Raw genomic sequence first — 24,630 nt, 5'->3', positions numbered from 1 at the left:
ACTATGTAATTATGGGGAGCACCTGTAGGAAACCTTTAGCTGACTCAGATGCTTCTGACTCTTGGCAGAGCAGAGTGTGTCTGGAGCCTGGGACCTCTGCTTCCTGGAAATAGTCAAACTGTTAGAATAGCTCTATATGCAAAGGATTTGATTTTGTATTTTTTTTCTTTTCTGTTTTCGTACAGAGGTTGTATTTCCTTTTTATTTTTTTCCCCTCTGTACACTCTTTTTCAGGAAATGGCAGCAAGCAGAAAGCTCTTTGGACTTGAGAAAGGGAGTCAGTATCTTGTTGTCACCAGAGCTGCATGTGCACATGAGTTCTATATTTTAACACACTTGAACTTTTTAGTCAAGAACATAAATACATTGTTAGTATTTAACCATAAATGGAAAAGATATGGCTTAGTTGTTACCCAGTTCTTTAAGGATCATCATGATGTATTTCTGGAGAGACTATTAAATACATTAAAAGTGTGCCAAATATCCCAGAAGTCTGGGAGATTTCACTGTAGGCAAGTCACTGTGTTGTCCCTTAACACACAGCTGTTATCTGTGAAGTGTCCACACCAAGTGCAATTTCAAGTAACATGACATACATCCCCCAGTGCAGCACAAAATGGTTTTGGCCTGATATGCATTGTCAGAATGAGAGGCAACTCAGCAAGCAAGAGTTGCAGTTGCTTTTCTTGCTTGAAGCACATTTGCTTGCAAACTTAATGTTGTTTTGGTATTGTTTTAAGAAGTAGCTGCTAAAGAGTTTCTACTTGACCTTTACAAAACAAGCCATTAAAAATCATCATGTTAATAGGGGACCCTAGAAAGCCCTTCAGGAATGAGTATATTAGAGCAGACTGCATGGCAAAGCATGCATTGAAAAATTGATTGTCAGAAGAATCCAGTCTTGCAGGGTGACTGGTGGATTGGGTCAGTAGCATCTTAAAAATACAGGATGCTCCTATCAAGGAGCTAAAGTATACCCCTGTCAGCCTGAAAGCAGCTTTGTCTACTTGTTCTTATGAAAAACTGAATAGTGGGAACCTTGCCTGGTCTCCTTGATGGCTTCATCCAGTCCTTTGTTTCATGGGTTCTTAATGCAGCAGAAATTGGACAGGACGAACTGATTTCAACCTGCTGTGACTTGGGACCTTCTGAAATGGCAAGAAGCAGGGTGGTTTGACCTATATGTCTTTTTATTTTCCTGAGTTGTTTTGTTTCTCTTATACTTGAGCAGTTTTAATGCATCATTCTGTCTAGATATTTTTAGAAATAAATTGCAAGTGTTTAGTTATCTGAGGATGTGAGCTAGCAAGTTTCTTTCAGAGGCATTGGCTGAAATATCTTGCTTGCTCTTTTTTAGAGTGAAGTGGTGGAAACAGTATCTTTAATGCTTAGGAATTCATTGTTATAATCTCAGTGTTGCAGAAGAAAATGAATTATTGGGGCGAAAATGTCTGGATTTTTTAAAAGCTGGACTATTACAATGTAATATGGTCCTGTTCATTATATTGTGCCAACTAAATTTGTTGGAAGCTTTCAGAACAAGGGGTAGGAACTGAAGTACAGCCCTTGTTACAATGAAGAGAGTTTGTTTTACGCTCCATTCCTAATGTGGTAAACTTACGCTTTGGTATGCATTATTTCCTGAATCAATAAATAAGCTGTAATGGAAAATGGAGCATTTAATAAAGAATGACATTGTATTTTTTTTAAAGACATCATAAAATATTGATTCTTCTATCAAACCTGTAGGAGATCAGTTTAAGTTGCAGAAACTGGAGAATAGGGTCAGTTCATGTACATATTTTTGTTATTGTGACTGTTAAGTATCTACCTTTAATTATTCTATTTTTTCCCCAACTTCCAGATAAATAATGCTATTCTGGGGAAACAAGGAACTATATTAATGAGCATCAACTCCATAATTATACTTGTGGCTGCATAACAGGGACACAGCCATGTCATTTCTTCAGGCAGTAACTTTTGCAAAGAAGTATTTTTAAACTGGTCATTAATTTTATGACCATAGAAATGAGATGCAAAATTTATGCTGTTGTCATTGGCATGGCTTCAAAGCACTGCTGACATTATGTGTGATTGTAATGGAATGACTGCCAACTAATGAGTCTATAGACATTTTGTTTGAGCATGCTTTGCTTTTAGATGTTTGATTAGGCAGCAATGCTTTCAATTATGCCTGCAAATTGTATTGAATACATTTACCTGATGCCCATTGTTGCTTTGTAGTTTGGTTTTCTATTACATAAGTGCAAGTTGAATGCTTTTCTTTAATTTATTGATGCTTTTTGGGTGTATTTTTAGATACTTGGCACCTGAAGAGAATAGTGGTTCGTGCTGCTCAACACTGACTCCTCTGACTGTTCAAGGAGTAACACATGGAGCTTCAAATTCAATTCTGACTGCTCTTACTCCATAGGTGGAGTATAAACTTCAATGCAACACATTGATGGAGGAGCATGTAAAGTGGAGAAAGGGCAGATTGCTCTGAGTCGGAATGCAGGAGACAGCATAGGATCAACGGGGAGCCTCTTTGTGAACTGTCAGTTCAATATATAATATCTTATATATTAACAACATACAGTCCTAAGATATCTTTTAACCCTGCCAGAACTAGGAGACAAAAACCCCAAGATTGATACCAGAAAGTAGTCCTTCTTTTATGCCATTACATAAACACATTGTGAAATGTTGCCTGTTAAAATTCCAGAGCATAATGAGTCAGCTTTCTTATTGAAATGCTGCAGTTCTTCTGTCCAAATTAGTTTATTTAAGAATTGTATTTTTTCTGTGTGAAATATAAATCGATGAAAATTGTTATTTACTTGCTACTATTTTTCTTTACTATAAAATAAAAAATTGAGATTTTTTTTTGTTTAATCCAGTCTTGCATAAGTGCAGGTTACTTGTACCACTATCCAGAGTCTGCCACCCATTCTCCACATTTTTCATGTAAAGTGTGGATACCTAAATGTAGTATTGTATGACATAGTATTTATATTTTGGTTCTGAGTGTCTTTCTCAGTGAAGGCTGTTTTTCATGGAAGTCTTCAAGCCTTCTTTAGGATTTAACATCTAGAGAATGCTTTGGCAAATGTAAGGCACGGAGTCTATGATTTCTTTCTTCATAATACTCTCAACACTTTTTTTTTTTTGGTTGTTTTGTTTTAAGAGCATTTTGAATTTGGATATTCTAGACATAAAACAGAAACTTGTTTTATTATGAATTTACATTCAGTGTTGCCATGGTTTTTGTTGGTTCAAATACAGTATATAACTGTGTCATGATTTTCATGCCATGTGGCAACTAAAGCCCATATAGTCCCTCACTCATTTGCCCCTGCTGGGATAGAGGAAGTAATCAGAAGGATAAAAGTGAGAAAACTAATGGGCTGATATGAAATTGGTATAATAGGTAAAGCAAAAGCTGTACACAGAAGAAAGACAACAAGGAATTAATTAAATCACTTGTCCTGGGTAGGCAGGTGTTCAGCCATTTCCGGGAAAGCAGGATTTCATCACAAGTAACAGTGACTTAGAAAGACAAACATCATCACTCTTAATGTCGCTTACGTCCTTCTTTTTCCCCCAGCTTTATATGCTGAGCATGGCATCATATGGTGTGGAGTGTTCTCCTGGTCAGTTGGGGTCAGCTGTCCTGGCTGTGTCCCTCACAACTTCTTGTGCATCCCAGCCCACTCACTGGTGTGGTGGTGTAAGAAAAGAAGAAAAGGTGTTGACTCTGTAAGCATTGCTCAGCAGTAACTAAAACATGCCTGTTTTATCAACACTAGTTTTAGCACAAATCCAAAACATAGCCTGATACCAGCTACTGTGGAAAAACTTTGTCCAAGCCAAACCAGCACAATCTGGGATAGGTATATAGTATGCCCTAAATATGTATGCATTAAAAATTCCTGAGTTCCTAGGTCATCTGGCTTTTATCTGAAAGTAAAGCACAACTGTTTACTGAATTTAAATCCTAAGTGTAATTGGAAAATGGTAATATGGCGACTTAGTGGAAGAGCAAGGTAACAGTGCAGCTTTGCAAACTTACGTAAGAAATTATGTATTGTTGAGTGGGACAAAATCCTCTGGAGATGTTCTTTCTACTTGTATACTTACCTACTTGTCATCCACAAGTATTATTCATTCAAATATACTAAGGTTTGCCATTCAGCCCATGAATTATATGTGCTGGAGTGAGTTGTTTCTGGAATTGTTTTCTTCTAGAAATACAGCCTAGTATTTTGAATTTATGCTGGCACTTTCATGAGGGTTCAATGATAATATGTTTATGCATAGCTAATGAGAAGACATTTTTGATTGACAAACAGGGCTGACATATGCATATATATTCAATACATTCTAGTACTAGTAAAAGTTTAGGACAGGAAAACAGTGGAACTTTTGGAATGGAATTTTACCATTGTATAGGTTGTGAATATTGTGTTTGTTCTTTTTATATGGAGTGTATAATCTAATACAGATATATATATAGGCAAAGAGAGACAGGCATCTGGTCTCTGGAATCTAAGTGTAAAATATGATCATGCTGGTTATAAATAAGGCATAATATTTTCTGTTAATGTGCTATCTGTTCTGTGTTTTTCTATTTGGAGGAAGAGGTGAACTCTAGAGAGAAATAATTTACTTTTGATGGTTTGACAGGTGTGATGAAGTGCAAATATTTTGATCAGATTAACACGATGACTGGCATGTTACTGGGAGAGGACTATGTCAAAAATAGGTTGGAGTTAGGCTCAGGTTCAGAGCAGTTGTTAAATGGTATAGGAGCTTGGGAGGAAGCTTTCCTTAGAAAAGCATACTAAATTAATGAAGGGAAAGCCTAGCTAGTGTTTGACAACCTTTTAATGTAAAAGAACTCTAGCAAAACAAATATCAGATATTGTTTTAACTGCATGGAAAACTTGCTGTTTTTTACAAACAATCATGGAGCCTTCTGTCATAGTCTCTGAATTTTCTGTGTGTTTCCATTATTAAATCGGAGGGGGTAAAACTCAGCCATGGTTAGACAGTCCTACTGATGAATGCAATTTCTGCATCTGTGAAGAAGAATATATTCACTATGCATGGGTTTATTTTGGATTCTCAAAAGTAAGTTTTCCAATCCAGTGCTCCAAAAAGGAACACATAGATAGAGAAGGATATTTGGATATCTCTGGAAAGCCTTTTGTGTTTGCATATACCAAAAAGCATTTCTTGAACAGTTTAGTGTTACATGATTTTCAAGAAATTTGAGGACTATTTAATCAAATTTATGGTTAAATTTGAGGACTATTTAATCAACTTTATAATTAATCAACAAGGAGCATCAAATTTATGATTCTGGTCAGATGATTTTTGTCATATTTAGCTTTTTCGTTTTCACAGATATTTTATTTGGTTTTTTTAGGAGCAACGTAATTTGTTATTCCCCCCCCACTTCTTTGCCTAGACATATTAAACATATCTGAGAAAATATACTGAGTTTCAGGAAGAAGTTTTGCTTAATTAGGTGAAAGCCTCAACTAATATTGATTTCACTATATCTTTCCTAGACCTTCTCGCTTATGCATGACACTGCTCAAAGTTCAGCAGATTAACTGATTATGTAGATTTTGTATCTATTGTAGCAGGGCTCTCAGTTGGGCAAGAAATTCATTAACAGAATGCTGCATTAAGCCACAGGTTCTTACCAGGTGCTGCCAGGCAGCAATTCCACTTCTAGTTTCATGGGAGGAATACACACAGAGTTTTGCAAGGCAGTGCCTAATTACAGTGAAGAAAAGTAAAAGTGGGCAGAGGTCACTGCTGCCAACAGTAGTTTGGCATTTCCTGGGAGGGAATTTGCTGCAGCTCCATCCCAGTCTGGGACAGGCAGAACTTCTGAGCCTGGTGCTCTCCTTTTTATCTTGTGGCAGTGTTTTCTCTTTCCTGCCTCTTTGCTGTGGTGTTTCTTTCCCCCCTCGTGAGAAGCTGCCAGCTGTGCAGTGCTGGGATCAGGTTCATTATACGACAGCTTTAGGGAAACTGCTCCAGCAGCATTTGCACATCGGGTCAGAAGGTAGCCTTAGAATGGCATCGCTCACAGCTGTGCTGGAGCCTGCCAATGTCCATGAGAAGTAGGATTTTTTTCAGTTCCAGATAGGAATTAATATCCTCCTTACTATCGCAAATACTTTATTCTGTGTGTTTGTGTGATAAACTATTTAACTAGCAACGTGTATTGACTTTTACAGAGCTGGAAGATGAGGAGGAGTCTGAGAACTCTCTTTCTTCGCCTCCTGATAGCGTCTCAATAGCATCTGACCGGTATGATAAAGAGGATGAAGCACCTTCTGATGGTATGTGACACTGTTTACCTTAGAAAATACTAGATTTGCCAGTTTGCTATGAGCTGATGTAATCGGATCCTCGTGATGCGAATGTTAGTGTTGGAAAACATAAACAGATAAGCGGCACAGCTGAGCACTTTTCTTACCTTTACAAGAACCTTTAAAGGAACTGAAGAGCTCTCTCTAGTGGTCCTAGAGCATAGTGAAGCTGTCTCAAATTTCCAGTGTTTCTCAACTCACGTTTTTTGATAACAAAGCATCTTATGTAGATACGTATGTTTTTAAAGATAGATCAGTGGCTAAACCAATGTGAATATTTGTAGTAACAAATTGTTTGTTAATTCAACGTTATCAGATTCTTGCTTAATTTTATTGTGCAACTTAATGGCGTACTGTATTATTTATCTAATAAATAATGAAACAGTTTATGTGATTGATATTTTTCTGCAAACTCCATGCAGAATAGGTTCATAAAATATTAAATTAATTACTCCTACAGTGTTTCCTTCCATTAAGACAGTGTTTTGTATGATGTTTTTGTTATATAAATTTTAAGTTTGGGTTTGCATGTAGGAAAAGTCTATGCTTCATAGCTCTTTTACATGTTGTTTTGTTTTGCATTCATTAAGTTCAATGCTAAATGTGACTGTTCTGAAGACATGAACAATTGAATATTTCAACATTTAACAAGCTTGCTTTAGCATAGTGTCCATATTTTTGAGATTAGTTTATTGTATACATAATATAAACACCTTCTATGGATAATATATGGCAGTAAATTAAGTACATGTACAAATAAATTAATGATGTATATTAATTTGTGGCACTGGAAGTTAGATAGACTTGCTAGTGAATGATGTTTTCTGACATGATATGATGATCAAACTGTGCAGCTCCATCTCAAAATACAATTGCTGAATGAAAATATGCTTCCTGCAATGTACCACTCCACATTTTATATTATCCAAATTATTCCCTTTGGAAGCATAAATTGCTTTTATGAGGTATAAAATTATGTCTATTGCAGAACAGGGATAAGTCAAGTACATGCATAAGTGATAAACCTTCTAACCACTGATTCAGAATAATGCATTTTTTTTTAATGTCCAGAACTCTATAAAATGTATAACAATAATAATCACACTTTTAAAAAATATTGAGCTTATTACATGTTGGCAGTATGACCAACTTAAAAAAAGTAAAACCAGGCCTTTTTGCTCTCTGGTTGAAATGTAATTATCAGTCAAATTGAGTATGGCTTTCAGAAAGCACAAGCTAATTTTCAAAACTACAGATGAATGCAACTTTCTATATATTTATTTTTGCTTACAAACATAATCTTATCATTATTTCTAATTATAACTTAATAACTTGGTACTGATTGCATAAAGAGTATTTGACAAAATTATATGACTATTTAATAGGAGATGTGATTATAGAATTGTTTCAAAACAGTTAATCAAGAGAAAAGTGATAACGTTTACAACCTAAATAATGAATGGCTGGAGAATGCTGATGCAAGAGTATGTGAAATACCGTATGAGTTTGTACAGATGGGTGATTAATTTTTAGCCTGTTTTGGAAGTTACGAGAGTAAGTATAATAGCTGCTCAACAATATTTTGACTAATCCATACCAGTTGAGGTAGAAATATAGAGGGTGTGATTTTTTTATATTTGAGGTGATTTTACCTTGCTGGTCTTTCTATATTTTATGATAAATCCTCTTTAATTGCCTAGTGGGAGTGTAGCATGAAGAAAATTTGAGAAAAGGTGATAAATTTTTATCTGTAAATACTTAATTTATTGGAGTATACAGTGTTCCTCTTTTTCTCTTTGGATATCTAATGTGTCATTCTAAGACCATTTTGATTTTAATATATATAATCCATCATTCCAGTCTAGCCATCTAGCCTGTGTATGAAAATATATGTTGGGAAAACCTTATAAGAGGTGAATTGATCCCCAGAGGTGCCATTTGTTTCAGTTCTAATAGGCATAAATGGGTTTGTTGAGGCTTAACACTGTATTTTAGTTTTTTAGTGGTCTGTTAATGTTCAGTATTTAAATCCTACTCAAGAAACTGGGTCTGTAAGATGGTCTGTAGATGTTTGATCTTTTATAATTACTAGTTCAGTTCAGCAGGGTTGTGTACAGATCTAAAACCTGATTTGTGTAGATCTAGGCTCTCAGTGTTAACAGAGGACCCTATCTGTAGGTAACCAAATTGAGGTGGTTTTTATTTATGTTTGAGTCCATTTTAATGTAAAACTTTCTACATATATTTTCTGCTAAAAAGCCCCAAGGCATTTCTCTTTATGTACTTGAGTTAGGCTGCATGGTTTGTATGACTTGCGAAAGTGTCGCAATTTGACTTTGCGGCATTACTGTCAAAACATAATTTGTGAAGGCACACACTTGGTAACAGATAAAGAATTAGTATATTATGTGTATGTTACAGTCATTGTAAAATCCTGGAGTTTTTGTGTGACCTTTGTCTAATGGTGTATTAATTACAAGAGGGATAATCCATTTAACAATAAGTATGGGATAACTAAATTAGCACAGGTCACCTAAAGGCCTTTTGTCAAATCTGATTGTTATGTTGTCCTTTTGACTTTTACCTTATGGTAGGCACTAACAAAGTATCTAAACTTTGATGGATTATAAACTCTAAACATGATATGTATTTTTCATAATGCTAATGTAATTTTCTAGGTACTGAAAAGGTCAAACCCCCACGTCTCTGTGTGCATTCTAAGTCTGTCTTTCCTTCTAATATTTCTTTTTCTCTGTTCCTCTGGTTCAAAAGTTCACTCAGTTCCCAAATGGCCACCTAATTTTCCAGTTATTCCCTCAAGCCATATGTGTTTTGGTTTCTTTATGGTTTATTAGGTACTGTAGGAAAGTAGCATAAGTTATATCATCTAATGAAATTCAAGCACACTTCAGTGATGCTTTGACTTGATTGCTGGCAGCAATTAAATCACAATGAAAGAGAATGATGCATGGGCTTACATGTCCAGACACCCTACAGAAATTGGAAGAGGGATAAAACACAACAAAACCCCCAAACAAAATAACAAACTGAAAAACAAGACAGACCAAACAAAACAGCACAGCCAGGCACTCTGGTCTTAACTTGATTTTTTTTATTGGCTAACAGCCTGATTGATAGCAAAATCATAACTTGCTGTATGCTAACAGGCAGAGTTCACTTGTAGGTTATTGTGAGCTGATAAAGGGTTAGATGGAGTTTTGATTTTCGCATTGGTCCTTGGTGTACCAGATTAATGGAATTTCAATGAGAGACTGGAGTAGTCACAGCTTTGTCAGAAAAACAGATGGAGATTCTATAGCCATGTCTGCTCATTAATACCAGTTGCCTGAAAGGTGTACTACTTCTCTATACAAAAGACTCAACATAATTGATTTTTGAGCGAGGTATTTTTTCACTTATTGATGACTAGGTTTCTTGCAACTTAACTGACAGGTTTTTGTATAGTACATTGTATAACAGTGTTATGTCTTGTAATTTCTTACTCCCCTTCCATCTGCATATTGAAGAATATATGTAGTGGGAAATACATATGTCTTGGTTAGTTAAAAACCAAAGCACATAAAAATATTTAAAAATTGAAATACCAAGATTTTCTTTCAAGTTGGAGACCAACTTACTTTTGGTTGAGAAGTAAATTGGGAAAAAAAGTTAATGTTTTTAGTTTAATTTTCAAGTTTCCTAGTTATTAAGTACAGGTTCAATGGCAAGCTTAAACTTTCCTGTTTACTAATGCTGTAATCTTCTTTTATAATATATAGGGTTTTTTTTTTCTTTTTTTGGTTTATGGTATGGTAAAGTGATTTTATAGTAAGAAATGTCACTAGTATTAAAGGACGAAACTTCGACTTTGTAAGTGGACCTCTAAAGAAGACATGTTGCTTTGGCTCTGCAGGGAGTATGTAACTGGATAATTACTGGATCTAAAAGAATGAATGGTGTGATGAAATAATTCAGATCATCACTATTTCTGTGGAAGGTCTAGAAATGTTGCCTTGAGAAGGTAAGGATGAAAGAAGTACTAAAAATGTGTCTGGGGACTTGTATGCTCTTCAGATTATCACATTTGGCTACAGCTTATGAATAAAAGATACTTTTTAGTGGAAAATTTTTAAACAGTCTGAGAATATCTTATTAAATTTCCCCATAGTTAAAGCAGAGGAAGGTAGGGCTGAAGCAAGCAAACTGGGCACTTGGAGAACTTTGAGGAAAAAGAGTAAATGAAAGGGTTGTGCTTTAATTGTTTGTTGTTAAAGTGCAGTCTTGAAAATGAGCAAAATTTATTCCTCCTGCAACATGATTTTCTTGCTATAATTTTTGGATGAAGCAATAGGTATCAGCACTTTGTTTTCATTTGGAAAAGCACTTTGTAGTTTCTTTGGAAAAGTTCTATATAAGTCTTTGCAGGCTGGAGTAAACGATTTTGCATGATCTGTAGTATTTACTTAATTTACTTACTGTTTTGCAGTTTGATCAAGTGAGAATTAAAAATTGTGTGACTGAGTTTTGCATGCTGTTTCTTTTTACATGTAAAGTCTAAAATACAAATCCGGATTAAGCTTTTCCCCCTGCTTATTTTTCCTATTTTTTAGGCCTAGTAATTTGAATACTGTCATAGTAGAGTTCAGTGTAAGGTTTTATCTTTGTGCATACACACAAGTGTTTTCCCACTTCCTCCAGCTACATTTGCACTGAGTTTATTTTTGAGGCATTATATTAAAGCAAAAACTGTTCCTCAGTTAAGCACTGTTAGCAACTAAGGTATCAAAGGTTGGAGAATGGAAAATACAACTAGAAATTTCTATCCTTTCTCCCTTTACCTTCTTATCCCTCCAGTCTTGTCTTGGTATACTACTTTTTAGTAACATAATCATGTATATGGAGAGAATGTTTGGTTGTCTTGGGGATGACAGCACTGGAAATTTACCTGAGTTATTGTAGGAGATTAGTTATTTACTTTATGTATTGGAGAGAGAGAGGTACAAACTTAAGTTCATGACAGCCGTTCAAGGGAATGAGAAACTTCTTTATGTGTCTTGTTTTTCTCATAGGTATATCTCACTGAAAGCAGAAAACCATTATTCCTTATATCTCTTTTAATATTCAAGATTGAATAGAAAAGATCATATTGAGGGGAAGTAAGATCTCGGTTTACTTGGACAGCTAATATTCAGTGAGAAAAGGTGGCTTCTACTTCATGCTCTTACTAGGCACTGGCAGGAGGGCAGTAGCCCATCATGTGGAAAATGCATAAAGACTGGACTTTGGGATGCTAACTTTATTCTGAGGGTTGCTAGTTCTTGTCAGAATTTTGCAGGGAATTATGATTCTGCATTTCTGGCTGAGAAAGCTAATATGATGATCAAAAATGTTGCTTTCAACGTAATAAATTTTTATTAGCAGTGCAATCTTAAACAGGAAGATTGAAGTCTAAAATTCCTGATGTGGTGTGCTGAGGTTTTCAGAGGAAGGATGTATCACTACAAATTTAGTCTGAATCACTTATGGACAGTTTAGATGTCCTCCAGAATACAATCTTTTACAAGCTGATGGCACACAGGGAAACATAAAACATACTGGAGAGGAACTTAAAATGTGAAGCTTTTGTTTTTAAATTCTGTTTTTTAAGGATATTGGTACATGTGGGACCAACCATATGAGTGTAAATTCCCAGATGCCATTTCCTCTTCTCTGTTTAACACATGAGAAGAGGGTGCTAACTTTGTTGAAATTGTGAAAAGCTGTAAAGAAGATCGTCTGCTTGTTGAATAGGAAAGACCTTAAGAGTGAAATCAATGTGTCACCCACAGTCAGCCTGAGATGTTTCTTGGTGGGCCCCTGTCTCATCTTTCCTAAAAATCTCTGCTGGTGCAATTGCACTGTCCCTTGGACAGTTTGTCCCAGAGCAGCACTCTGCTTGCTAGGAGAGAATACATACCCTAAACTCTGTCAATCTGTTGACATTTAACTCTCTTTTGTCCATAAAAGACATGGCAATAGTATATTTTTTTCCCTCTGTAATGAATATTTTTGAAGGCTGAATAGAATCTTTACAACTTTCCATATGTAAGTACTTTTGAAACCTTATGAAAAGAACAAACAACTGAACTGCTTGGTTGCTTGCTGCTTTGTTTAAAGGATCCATACTACTGCATATAGCAGCAATGTCTTAGATAGGGAAGCAAGACATTAAAAAAAAAAGTGTGTGTGAAATATGCGAAGCTAATCTAATTATATTTGATTTAAACCATTTGTACAGAACATAAGGGAATAATTTCTAATAGGAAGCAGAAGTTTTAAGTGAAATTTTGGCCTTAATAAAGTCAACAATAAAGTTAAAAATGGCATTGTGTAGGTTAACAGTGTGTACAAATTGATTATACTAAAATGTTTGAACTTCTAATTATCATGATGAAAAACTTCCCATCAAACAATAAACCCCTGTGTTCTTTTAACATTTACCTTTCTCCCATGGGAGAGATGACATGGTTTGTTGCTCATTTTATTTCATCTATGTTTCTTCAGTGACTGAACACTAACAAAACAGCCATGTATACTCCTCCACTACATAGGACAATATCAACAAAAAACCTAAATAATGACCTGCTTAACCCATTTATTTTTCATATTCGGTCATAATTTTATTCAAGGTATATAACAATACTATGGTTTAAAAAAAGCGCAGAAAGTTGAAGTGAATAGATTTTTCTATTTATGTTATATTGCTTGTTGACCTAATGTTCTTCTGGTTCAGTTCTTATACATCACAAATAGCTGACGTAAAAAGGAAGAGGAGAGGTTTTCCTTCTGCCTCTTGGATATGCAATAAGCTTTTCAAGTAGGTTTTGGAGGCAGTTAATTATGATTTTAGGACCTTATTGGTGCTTTATCTTGACTGAGTGAATTTCTACCCTCTGATTTCTTTGTAATTCCTCTTCCTGTCGAGCAGTGGTGGCAAGGCAGCTTCCATTCTGCTCCTTACACCTTTCCTCCTAGAACCAGAAAGATGTATCAGTCATAGCATGGTTTCACACTACTCCAGTGGCACCTTGAGGTGGGTATCAGAGGAGAGCAAGTATGGCAGATTGATGCTGCTTGGCATTCAAGGCAAGAGGCATCTTTTCCTTCCTGAGATCTACCATGTACGACAGAAAAATGGGTCTACCTTCAACATCTGCTGTGTAGTAGTCACAAACACCTTGGGGAGAAAAAGCTCTACAGAATCATAGAGTTTTCTTTGTTTTAGATAAGATCAGAACTATTTAAAACAATGGTCTGTGTGGTAATTCATATTTTGTCTCAAGGAGGAGGCTTTAGAAATCCCTGGATATAGGAACCTGTTAGAAAAAAAAAAAAGTATAACCTTGCAGCGTAAGTACAAGCTAAGATTGGCATTTCTTTCTCTGAATTGGTAATTAAGAATTTGTGCCTATATTTAATTTATTGCATGCATGAAGTGTGTATCAATCCTAATGAACAGAAGAAGATTTTTCCAATGTTCCTGTTTTTGTGTATTAATTGATTAGTACTTTCCATAGAGGTGCTAAGTGAATCTGTAGATTTTAAGCAAGAGCAAAACAGGCCTCTTTTCTATCAGGCATCATGCAGTCCCAGGCATTAATTTTAGTGAATTTGTGTTTGTTTCCTTTTAGATAAAAGCAAGCTTGCAGTGGATTAATATTTGTGAATTTTGAGATTAAATTTGAGTGGAAAAGTAAAAACTGTGTCATGAAAAGGTTTATTCAATGGGTTTACAAAAAAACTCCCATATAGTAGATTCAGTCATTATGGTATCCACTGAATGGACAAGTTCATTAGTGGCCTTCTCAAGAAGATGTTGCAGGTAATTGTTCGCTGCTTAAAAATTTTCAGCAGGAGCCATACTTCTGTGGACATCTATCACTCAGCAGTATTAGTGTGATACTTCCCTAGTAATTTTTATACATGTTTACTTGGATTATGTACAACAGTAAGATTTAAGAGTAGAGTCGGAGACTAAAATTGTTGAATTTTCTCCGAGCTAAAATTACTACAATTTCTTAACTAATATTAGCCACAGCCTATTAATCACTAACTATCGCTATAAGGATGGGTGATATCCTGGGAGTATCTTGGTCGTGTCTTCTCTATTTTTGGTAGTCAGAAAGAGTTTTGAGCCCCTTTTGGGCAAGGAATTATGAATGAACCTATACTACATAATGGAGGAGGACCTCTTGTGCTCTAAACAAGATTTTCCTGTGATTCCCTATATTTACTCTGCCTATCTAGACACATGTTCCTTAATGCAAAGTACATCAGAACCTGATAATATCTTTTCAGAGATATCCTGTCCTTCATATAAAACAATTTTTCCTTGTTACTCAATTGTCAAATTTTGTATTTCTGTGTATCATAGAATCATAGAACGGTTTAGGATGAAAGGGACCTTAAAGATCATCTATTTTCAACTGCCCTGTGGTGGGCAGGAGCATCTTCCATTAGACCAGGTCCTTAAAGCCCCATTCGGTCTGCCTTGAACACTCCAGAGATGGGGCATTCACAGCTTGGACCTGGATGATACTCACAATACATATTCACAGGTGCAATTAGTTTATGATGTCCTTCACATATCTGCACTTGTGCATTACTGCTCTACATTGAAGAGGTAAGAGAAAAGGATTGGTGTTGAAATAATATGAATGCGAGCAGAAGGGTATTTAGACTATATACATGGCTGTGCAATAAAAATGAAAATGGGTTGGAGGCAAGTGAAGTGAAGGTGGTCCAAGTCTTTTTGTTGGTTAATAGGATGTGTTCTTTTGCAAGGATGGGCACAGGAAATGGGCCTTATTATTACCATTTTTTGGAAAAGAAGTTAATGAAAGTGTTGTCATTGACTTCTAATTAAAAACAATATTAACCTTGCCTGTTTTCACAGGACATTATTCTTATAATTCTGTCTATTTTGTGTTTAGTAATTTGAATATTATGTATATGAAGATTGGGGGGGGGGGGAAACTTGTCTTTTAGTTTTCTAGAATTGCTTTCCTTCTAGTTAGACTGATTTTTCTCTAACAGCTTCTTCAGAAGTTATCTTTAATACTGTATTTTATCAGAAAAATAATTGGTGAGACTTCCCCAAACTTCTTGATCAAAGATATTTGAAATATTTTAGCAAAATTGTTACTTGGCACTTGTATATGTGAAATAACTGCATGGTAAGAGTTGAAAATACACAAAAGAATGTAGTCATATTGAAAAGTGCAGAGATAGTTTTGTCTGTAATCTTTGTAGATAAAATTTGGAATTTCACGTCAAAATTAAAACCATAAAAACTTTGTTTTTACTTGTTTACTGACAATATATCTGCAAATTTCATTTGGAAATATGAATTGTATAATGCAGTTGACAGAGGTATATTTAAGTACATATTGCTTTTTTAATGTACGGCACACCTTTTTTTCTGCCTAAGATTGCTGTAATCTTCCAGTGCTCTCATTCACTTGAGCGATATTTAGAATGTGGTATAAAAATAATGTGAAAATGCTGTAGTGAGCTGGTGATAATTGATTTACTCCATCACACTGAAATACCTCTTGTTTTCCTCTTCCTCCTCCCTTGGGCAATAATCATGGGATCAAGCTGCCAGTCTGTAGATATAATTTTTCCAGCAGTGCCATCTGGCTCCTTGGCACTGGAAGTTGTATTGGCTTTTTTGCTGTTTCCACTGATTTTTGTCAAATGTTAGTCTGTTGATGAGACGTCTTTTGTGAGTGGGTGCTGATTTTTTCCGCCCCCCAAATGAATGTAGTTTTTTATTTGCATTGTAAGGGACCACTTTTTTTTTTTTTTTTAATGGAATTTAGGACTTAACATATTAAGATTGCTTTGAGGAAAAAATAGGATTTATGTATAAATTGGCTTCTTTCATCTATGTTGAAAATAGTTTCTTAGGGTTTTGTATGTTTTTAATAGTCCTCACACCAATTTTTTAAACATCTTCAATATTAATGTAGAATTATTTCCTTTTTATATTTGGAAACTGACATTTAAAAGACATGATAAATGAACAATAAGAATTTGTAGGGTCTGTGATACAGATATAGCAAGCTTTATATTTTTGAATAAATAGCCAACAAAGCACTCCTCTTTTTTTTCTCACAGGACTACATTTTTATTTTTGCTGTCAATTTTTCTTAAAAAAAAAAAGAAAAAGATTTAAAAATGTAGAAATAGTGGCTTAATAGAAAAAAACACTTCTGAGTTTCTTTATTCCATTCCAGCCTTAGATGCACTTGACTGCCATACAACATACAATGATTGTATTGATAGTGTTAGAAAGGAATGTTCTAGAAATAGTATTTTAATATGAGTGGGAAGTAGGAGGAAAACCCTGATTTAAACTATTTTTGTAATTATTATTAATATTCTTATTAGTTTATTTTTTAAAAAAAATTATTTCCTATACTGATGAGAGACATTCAGTTAAAGGAGAAAAACGCCTGAGAAGCTGAGAATTCCAATCATATAAAAGGAACAGAATTTCAGATTACGCATTTTTATTTTATGTTGTTAAAAAAAAAAACAACCCAACCTTTGAATATGATATGTGAATTAAAAAAATATCCAAAACCTGTTCTATTGTTAGGTAACTCCTATTAATCAGGGCAAGATGATGAACTAATTTAAATCCTGTATATATATTATATATACATATATATATTATATATATATATTATATAATATATATACAGGATTTAAATTATAAATTTATATTTAAATATAAATTTTTTAAAATTATATAATATAATATACATATATATATATTTAAATTTATATTTCAAACTGCATTTTTAAGTGCTGTGTCTCAGATGAATGAATTATACGCATCCCTGGTTGTAAATATAAATTTTCTTCTGTGTTGAATGTATTTACTTAAAGTTATGCAAGGTAACATTGGAAATTCTCACACGTGAACCATTGTATTTAGTTGGCCTATTTGAATATTTTTATATTGTTATTATCCCTAAAAGTAGAAAATATTAAGTACTATTTCTTTTTCATAGTCTTAGTACTATCCTAGTGTAAGGCTTTTATTAATAAAATGCTATTAGACTGGTATTTAAATAAATATTTACATGTTTTCTCAGCATTGGAGAAATTGTCCAGCACTGGAAATGATAGGATTAAAAATCTTGTGTGGGACACGGAGGGCCTTGATGGGATTTTTGTAACAGTTCCTTTGAATTAAATTTCAAGTATCTCCTGGTATCTCTTTATAGTAACCTTTTAAAGAAAACAGCTATGACAGACAGGGTGTCTGAATGGAGGTCTCATCAGTAACTTGACTCAGACACAAAGTGAGTATTTTTAGCATATGAGTTCAGTTGAAAGAATCTATAGTAAAGACTATAATATCAAAGTAAGGTAAGCATAGCAAAATATGCATGATCTATTGTTAATAGCAAAAGTCTAGTTTCACAGAATATGTTCTCTCTTTCACAGAATATGAAAGATTTTAAGGGCATGGGTATATAATGATTTTCTAAAATAGCATCAAATCTTTTTTTTGTTCATAAGTAAGTGTGAAGATAGAACGTTGCTGCTAATCAATTGTCTGGGATGCCACCTCATTAAGATTTACACGATCATCAAAAATGCCCAGAATTGTTTGTTGGCTATATCCTAACTCAAATATATAAAGGGGATACAACAGCATTTTTCTTTAGAATCGCAGGGAGTTCAGTGACCTTTTGTGGCAAATTATGTAGAAAGAAAATATTTATATTCATTTAAAATAACCTCCATGAAGAAATAGTCTCATTACCCTGTTTGATCAATTCCTTGCAGCCTGAGCTGTAGCATGCTGCTATTGCCATTGGTTGATGGAATACACTGAGAAGTGGCTAATGGTGATGGTGCTCATCAGGACAGGGTTCAGCCAGCGGTCAGCAACAAATAATTCAAGACTGTTTCTAAGTTTGTGGCTGGTGGAATTTGCTTCTTGCCCCAAGCCAGCAGCATTGCTGAGCTGGGCTATTTGATTAGAGGAGAAGCATATTTGCTTCTTAGCAACTGCACATTTGCACAACACACAGACCTATACTGCCTCCAAAGGTTTGCCTTTTGTGATGGTGGAATAATACTTTTCTGTTGATTGACAGACAAAAGAGATCTTTGCAATGCAGAGGAGTTTACAACCAATTTTTTCTTTGTCTTTTGTAAAGTTATCAGAGGTGTTTTTTAATTTAGCACTGCCCGGTGCAGAGTTGTATATGCAGCAATAGTGGCCGTGATTTTAACTGCATTTAAGCTATTACTGCTATGCATATTTAAAGGACAGATGCACACTTATGCTTAATCATTGGTGTGTGCAGCTTTTTCCCCAGCTGGTGTACTTAATGGAAATTATTTTCTACTGTATTTTCAAATAATTTTTTATATGTATACTGCTATTTCCTGTGCAAGAGTGATATTCCTCTTACAGAGGATAATGATAAACTGCAAGCTGCTCTATTCCTAGTGCTTTTTTTAATACTTGAACAGCATTGTGGCAGTGATCGCAATTCTAATAGTGTGTGTGTAATTTTGGACGTAACGTTTCCCACAGGAAGTGAGTCTACAGGAGAAAATTGTCTAGTCAGTAGAAGGCAAAGGTATTTATAACACTGGTAATCTTTGAAAGAAGACAATTTAGGAAAAAGAAAGCCTAAGATTTACAGTTCTAGGAGGCCAGGACAAGGAAGAAGCAAACTTTTTTTTTTTTATGGTTTTACAGCTCTTTTCACCCCTGGTCTTTATTTTATTGTGGAAGTTTCCGTACTGCCATAACAATAAATAACAATAAATAGCTGATGGGGCTACTGAAATGTTTCATGAAATAGAAAGTACAGTTAGTGTTAATGTGAATTTCTGTAGATATCTGCTTGCACATTTTCCAAAATAAAACATATCTTTTACCTTTCATTACTCAAACCAGTGAGTACCTTTCTAAGTGGATTTTATAGTAAATTAAAAACTGTATATTTTAAGGCATAGGGCACTTTGAAGGAGGAGTGAGCAATAAAAGGGCTGTGGGCTAATGTAAACATTCTGAAATTTACTTATTAAGAACCATTTCAGTGTCAGTTCAGACTCAAAAGGGAAGAGCAAGAAAACACTCTTGGTGAAGCAATAAAAAGCTTCACCATCCCTCTTTCAATCAACATGAATTAAATCTATAAAACTTCTAAATCCTTTTTCAATTAGGATTTTTTTAGTCATTTTAAATTAATTGTAATAAAAATTTTAGGGTTTTAAGAGAATTTTGGAGAGAATATAGGATGAGGCAACATGAAAGCATTGGGATGAATTGGTGGCTGTTCTGGGGAACAGGTATTCAGGGTGTGCACACTGCTGAGCAGGAAGCAAAATCTAGGAATAGGTACAACCATAGTTTTGGAGGCCCTGGAAGGGCCTGGAAGTTGATGACTGACTTCATTCTCTTCTTTGTTAAATTTGTTGTGTGTATATATATGAGTTTTTAAAAGGGTATTTCAAGGTAGTGGTAGGATGTTTTGAAGGTATTAGCTTTGGCTTAATTTCTGAGACATTCAAAATTGTCATAGTGTGACAAGTGACTGCTTGTTATGCTGCTGAATTGCCAAAGATGCTTATGCCTTACTAACTTATTTTTATACCTCAGTACCTGTTAATGTGTTCCCTGTGTTCTACACAGATTTTATACTTCTGTCATTAGTAGATGCACAATAAATTAGTGTTGGGGTTTTCTTTTAGTTGGTTGGTTCTTTTTTCTGATAGCGGACAGCCTTTTGCAAAACTAAGGTTTTTGAACAAAGTAACTAAAAGTAGGAGATGCCACGTTATTACTTTCAAAAGGCAGCTGTACCCAGAGTAGAATGCAGCAGCTCTTACAATGGCACTATAAACAATACCCAGCAATTTAAGAGCAGGATGTGAGGAATATTTTACCTAATTGAAATGACAGGGGGAATTTTGCATAGGTAGAAGCAATTATTCATACTGGAGGTGGGCCAGAATGCTGGGGTTATTCCCCTCATCTTGCTAATTAGGCTTTCAGTTTCATTACCAGTCGTTGAGATATTGGGTGACTGACTTGTGTATGAACATAGCCATAATACATATAAAGAATATTTTATTTAATTATTGTGGTTCATTTTGGTTTTCATAGCTGAAGAGGAGTAGAAATAAGGAGTGTTTTAAAATATGCAGAACACTGAATAGCATGAAGGCTGAAGGCAGCATGGCTATGTCCATTTTTGGGTACGCTAAGGCCATAACGAAGACACTACCACGTTTATATTAGTAACATTTTATTACCTTTTTAAAATGGAGTTTACAAGGGTTTGTACCTTTACTAATGTGTATGTCGAGAAGAGAAATTAATTCAGATTTGTTGTGCTTCCAGGATGTTTTCAACCTGGAATGAATTCAACTTTGAACAGGTTTGAGGAATCTATAGTTCTTGTTGCATTTAAACCTTAATTTTAGAAATATAACCTAATGCACATGGCATCTTTAAATTCCCCTGTCACTCTAATACACTTTCATTGTTTTTTTTATTTTTCACCTGCCCCTGTTAATTGCCTTTGTCCTTTGGAAGCAGACATTTTGAGAGAGATTTGTTTTCCTTTTCAAGGATTGATAATGAGGTGCAGCAATTCATAACATAGTGTTGATATCAAATAGCTGCTTGTTGTATTTTGGAAAGGGAGCCTTTACTAAATCTCTTGGTGAGTCTTTTTTCAACTGACTTCTCATTTCCCAAGCTCTTAGGATATTCTAATCCCAAGTGATTAGGAATATCAGGTAGAGAATTTTTTCACCCTATTTGCAATTAGCGATGATTCAGTTCTTAAATTAAAAATACCCTTTAATGAATAAAATTTCCAAATAGAAATCAAGAAGGTGAAAATATTGTACAAAAAGCAGATCCGTTGAGTCAAAATATTTAAAAATCTGCAAATCACGTGTATGAAACTGAACAAGCTAAACAAATGAAAATCACCTTAAAACTGAGAAAAAAATTGTTTCATTCAGAATTGGAGTGGTTTAGGTTGTTTCTTAGGTTCCCCTTCTAACAAACAAAAGAGAACAATGCTGTTATAAGGTAATATTATAATAAGGAAAAGTGTGGTTACAACATAACTACCCACTCTGGTTCCTATTATTGAGTAGATGTGGCCATAATTTGTCCTTTTGGTCTGATAATTACATTGATGGTCCTTGTGGAATTATTGATGAATACTTTGTGACTGAGAGTCAATTGTCTAGCTCTGATGGCTTTTTCATGTTAGTTTCCTCATCTTTAAGATTGTTTGAAATAATATACCAGTGATTTGTAAATATTTTGAACTGAGTTATCCTTGTATATGTTGTATTTCCCTTACATATCCAGAGGCAAACTCTCTTGTCAGTATGTTTTATAGGCTAACACGTGTACTGTTGGATAAAATAATACTAATGAAATCAGAACAAATAGAACTGCAATTAGTAATTTTATTTTTTCAGTATACCTCTGATCTTGCACAGAAATGGGCTTTGGTAGTGATATAAGGCATGTAATGGTATAGGTAATTAATGAAAAGTTGATTCAAGTGTCTTGTTCATTACTACTTGTCTCAGTGACTCTTTCTGGTTGGTGTTCTTCAGTACCATTTTGTCAGGTGTTTTTGAGAATTTGTTGTCAAAGTACATGATTTTTAGAGAATTTCAATCTGTGTGGGGAGATCTGAGAGTGCATTAGCATGTTATAGATGCAAATACTTTTGTGTGAAACAATATCAAAATGAATCTTTATAATGACTAATTTTTTTTTGATACAGTTCTGTTGGTAATAATAGATTGGTTGGATGCTTTTGGGTGTTCAGTTTATGGACAAACTGAAGCTGAATAAAAAAGCTATGAAAACTGGCTAAGTGCCAGTAAATGAGGTAATGTATTTTGCATATGTCACTTTACTTTCATTGGATCAAGGCAGTTTTAGAATCCTATGCTGTATGTAAGAATTTGAATAATTTCATGCTCCAGAAAACCTAATCAGGATAAGACCAAAAACTGGGAAAAAAAGTTTGTAAGGAGATGTGCAAATATACTGGTGGAGGACCTAGATTGTAGAGAAGGTGTGTAACAGAAAGTGGAATTAAATTCTTGTGGCTGTTGAAGTCCACAGAAATATCTTCTTCCTTTACTAGAAATATAACTGTCAACTAAGAAGATGCCCAGGTGGTTAGGAATACAACAGTATTACTTTGTGCAATGCCGCTGTCTTATTATTGTTTACATATTTACATTCAGGCTTTAAAAGTCAGCCTTCTTTTGATGTGCTAATTGTTCACCACTTCAGGATACACGTGTTCTTTATGTGGGGAAAGATGTAGAGTGTCAAATGTTTAGGTCCTTAAAGTAAAATAACTTTAATTTTACAATTGCTCCTTTGCTTTTTGAGTCACAGTGAGAGTTGAAATAGTGCATCTCCAAACTGAGGAAATTTTGACTTGGGTTGGTGGAACTCCCTCCATTTTCAATGACCTATTAGTATGTGTTATAAAATGACATTTTCACTTGACATGATTTTATATTTAAAAAGGAAGAAAGAAGAAGACAACATTATTAGAATAAAAAAAAATGGTTTTTTTTGAAAACTATTTCATTTATATAGTCAGAGTCATCTTGCCGTATACCATAAGGATACTCTTTCATGGTGTTCTAACTTTTCTTCTTTGTCAATTTAAGGTATGCTATAGCAGTCACAGAAGAAAGCGTGCAGTTTTCTGAAATGCAGGAATCAGTACATATGTGACATCCCAGTCTTACACGTGCTGGAACCTTCCCTCCGCCCCTTCTCTCTCCCTCTGTCCAACTACTTACATTACTTTGAAAAAGTGTGTGGATGCGGCGGGGAAAAATCAGTGGCACAGCAAGCTTGAAAATGAAATGTTTTTCCCTTTTTAAAGACAAGGTTTTTTCCAACAACATTTCACAGCATTTCTAGAAAGGATGTGAACACTGTTTCTCTGTTATGAAGAGGAACAGTGAAGGCAAAGTGGCTGTGACTTGCCCAAGATTGCGAAAGGAATCTGGTTAAGAGCCAGGACTAGTTCCACGTTTTCTAGCTCCTGCTTACATGGTAAGATCTCTTCGTTATGTCTCACACGTTCCAGCTTTCTGAAGTTTTTGACAATTTGAAATGGATATTAAGGGGACATAAGGTAAACTTTTTTCCCCCTTGTCCTCAGAACCACATCATTTATTAAGAGATGTCATCCTAATGTGTATACAACTTCCATGGCTTTGAGTGTTATTGTAAATGGTAAAAAGACTCTTTGGCTGGATTTAGAGTGATGCTGCCTTCTGAAGTACAAGAGGTGTTTGTAGTTTTGTATAATGTCTTAGTTTTAATAATATTATTTTAATATGAAAATGTTGGTGTTTCTTTAACTGTTTAAAAATAGCATATCCTGCTTTGATTTTTCAGTATCAGAAAAATCATTTAGGTTTAGGACCCCAACACCACCTCTCCCTTCTCAGGAGTTACAGAAGTGCATTAAACTGCTGATACAGACACTAAAACTGTGAGTTTTCCCTTACTGGCTCATTTGAATTTTTTTTTTTTTTTTTTTTTTTAATGGAAAAGGTGGTGGTGCAATTTAAAGGCTGGTATATAGACTATACCAAAAATAGTACAGTACACTCTGGAGGCAACAGTACAACGCTTTCTATCTGAAAGATCGTAGATAGCTTATATAAACTGGTGAAAAAGTTTATGCAAGTTAAAAGTCACTCTTCAACTTGCAAGTAAGTGAAGTGATTTGGCTTTACTTTAAAAACAGCAGCCTGAAACTGAGCAGCCTGAGTATTATCATTACTCTGAAGCAGCATAATTACCATTAGAAGAGAATTGGTTCCTTTAAGGGAAAAAATAATGAAGGGAAAACTTCTTAAAATGAGTTTTATTACATTTTTCTTATAAAATTAGTCTTTCATTTTGTTGATTAATGCTTGAGTTTAAGATTCTGATGTAGGCATTTTGCCATTATAATTCTGAAATATGGGAAGTCCTTGAAAACATTCCGGGATTGCCTTCTGTCTGTCTGCCTTGTAAAAGATCCTTTCAGTTAAATGGACCATCCTCCTTAAATGATGTCATTAGCTTGGATTGAAAAGACATTGCCTGCAGGGAAATCATTTAATTGTCTTAAAGTGCTCTACTTCTGTAGAT

At 34.7% G+C, this 24,630-nt stretch overlaps 1 protein-coding gene across 1 annotated transcript in view; it reads left to right on the top strand.

Annotated features, from left to right (window-relative positions):
• SKAP2 (src kinase associated phosphoprotein 2) overlaps positions 1–24,630 on the top strand; it is a 118,986-nt gene that overhangs the window by 16,140 nt on the left and 78,216 nt on the right. Inside the window, exon 4 of the mRNA XM_012571628.5 lies at positions 6,258–6,362. Coding sequence (XP_012427082.3) covers positions 6,258–6,362 — 105 coding nt within the window. The remainder of the gene's footprint in view (positions 1–6,257; positions 6,363–24,630) is intronic.

Source organism: Taeniopygia guttata, chromosome 2 (assembly GCF_048771995.1).
Source record: "Taeniopygia guttata chromosome 2, bTaeGut7.mat, whole genome shotgun sequence".
Lineage (NCBI taxonomy): Eukaryota > Metazoa > Chordata > Aves > Passeriformes > Estrildidae > Taeniopygia > Taeniopygia guttata.
The sequence above is the reverse complement of the archived record's forward strand: the minus strand, read 5'-3'. Positions and strand labels throughout refer to the sequence as shown.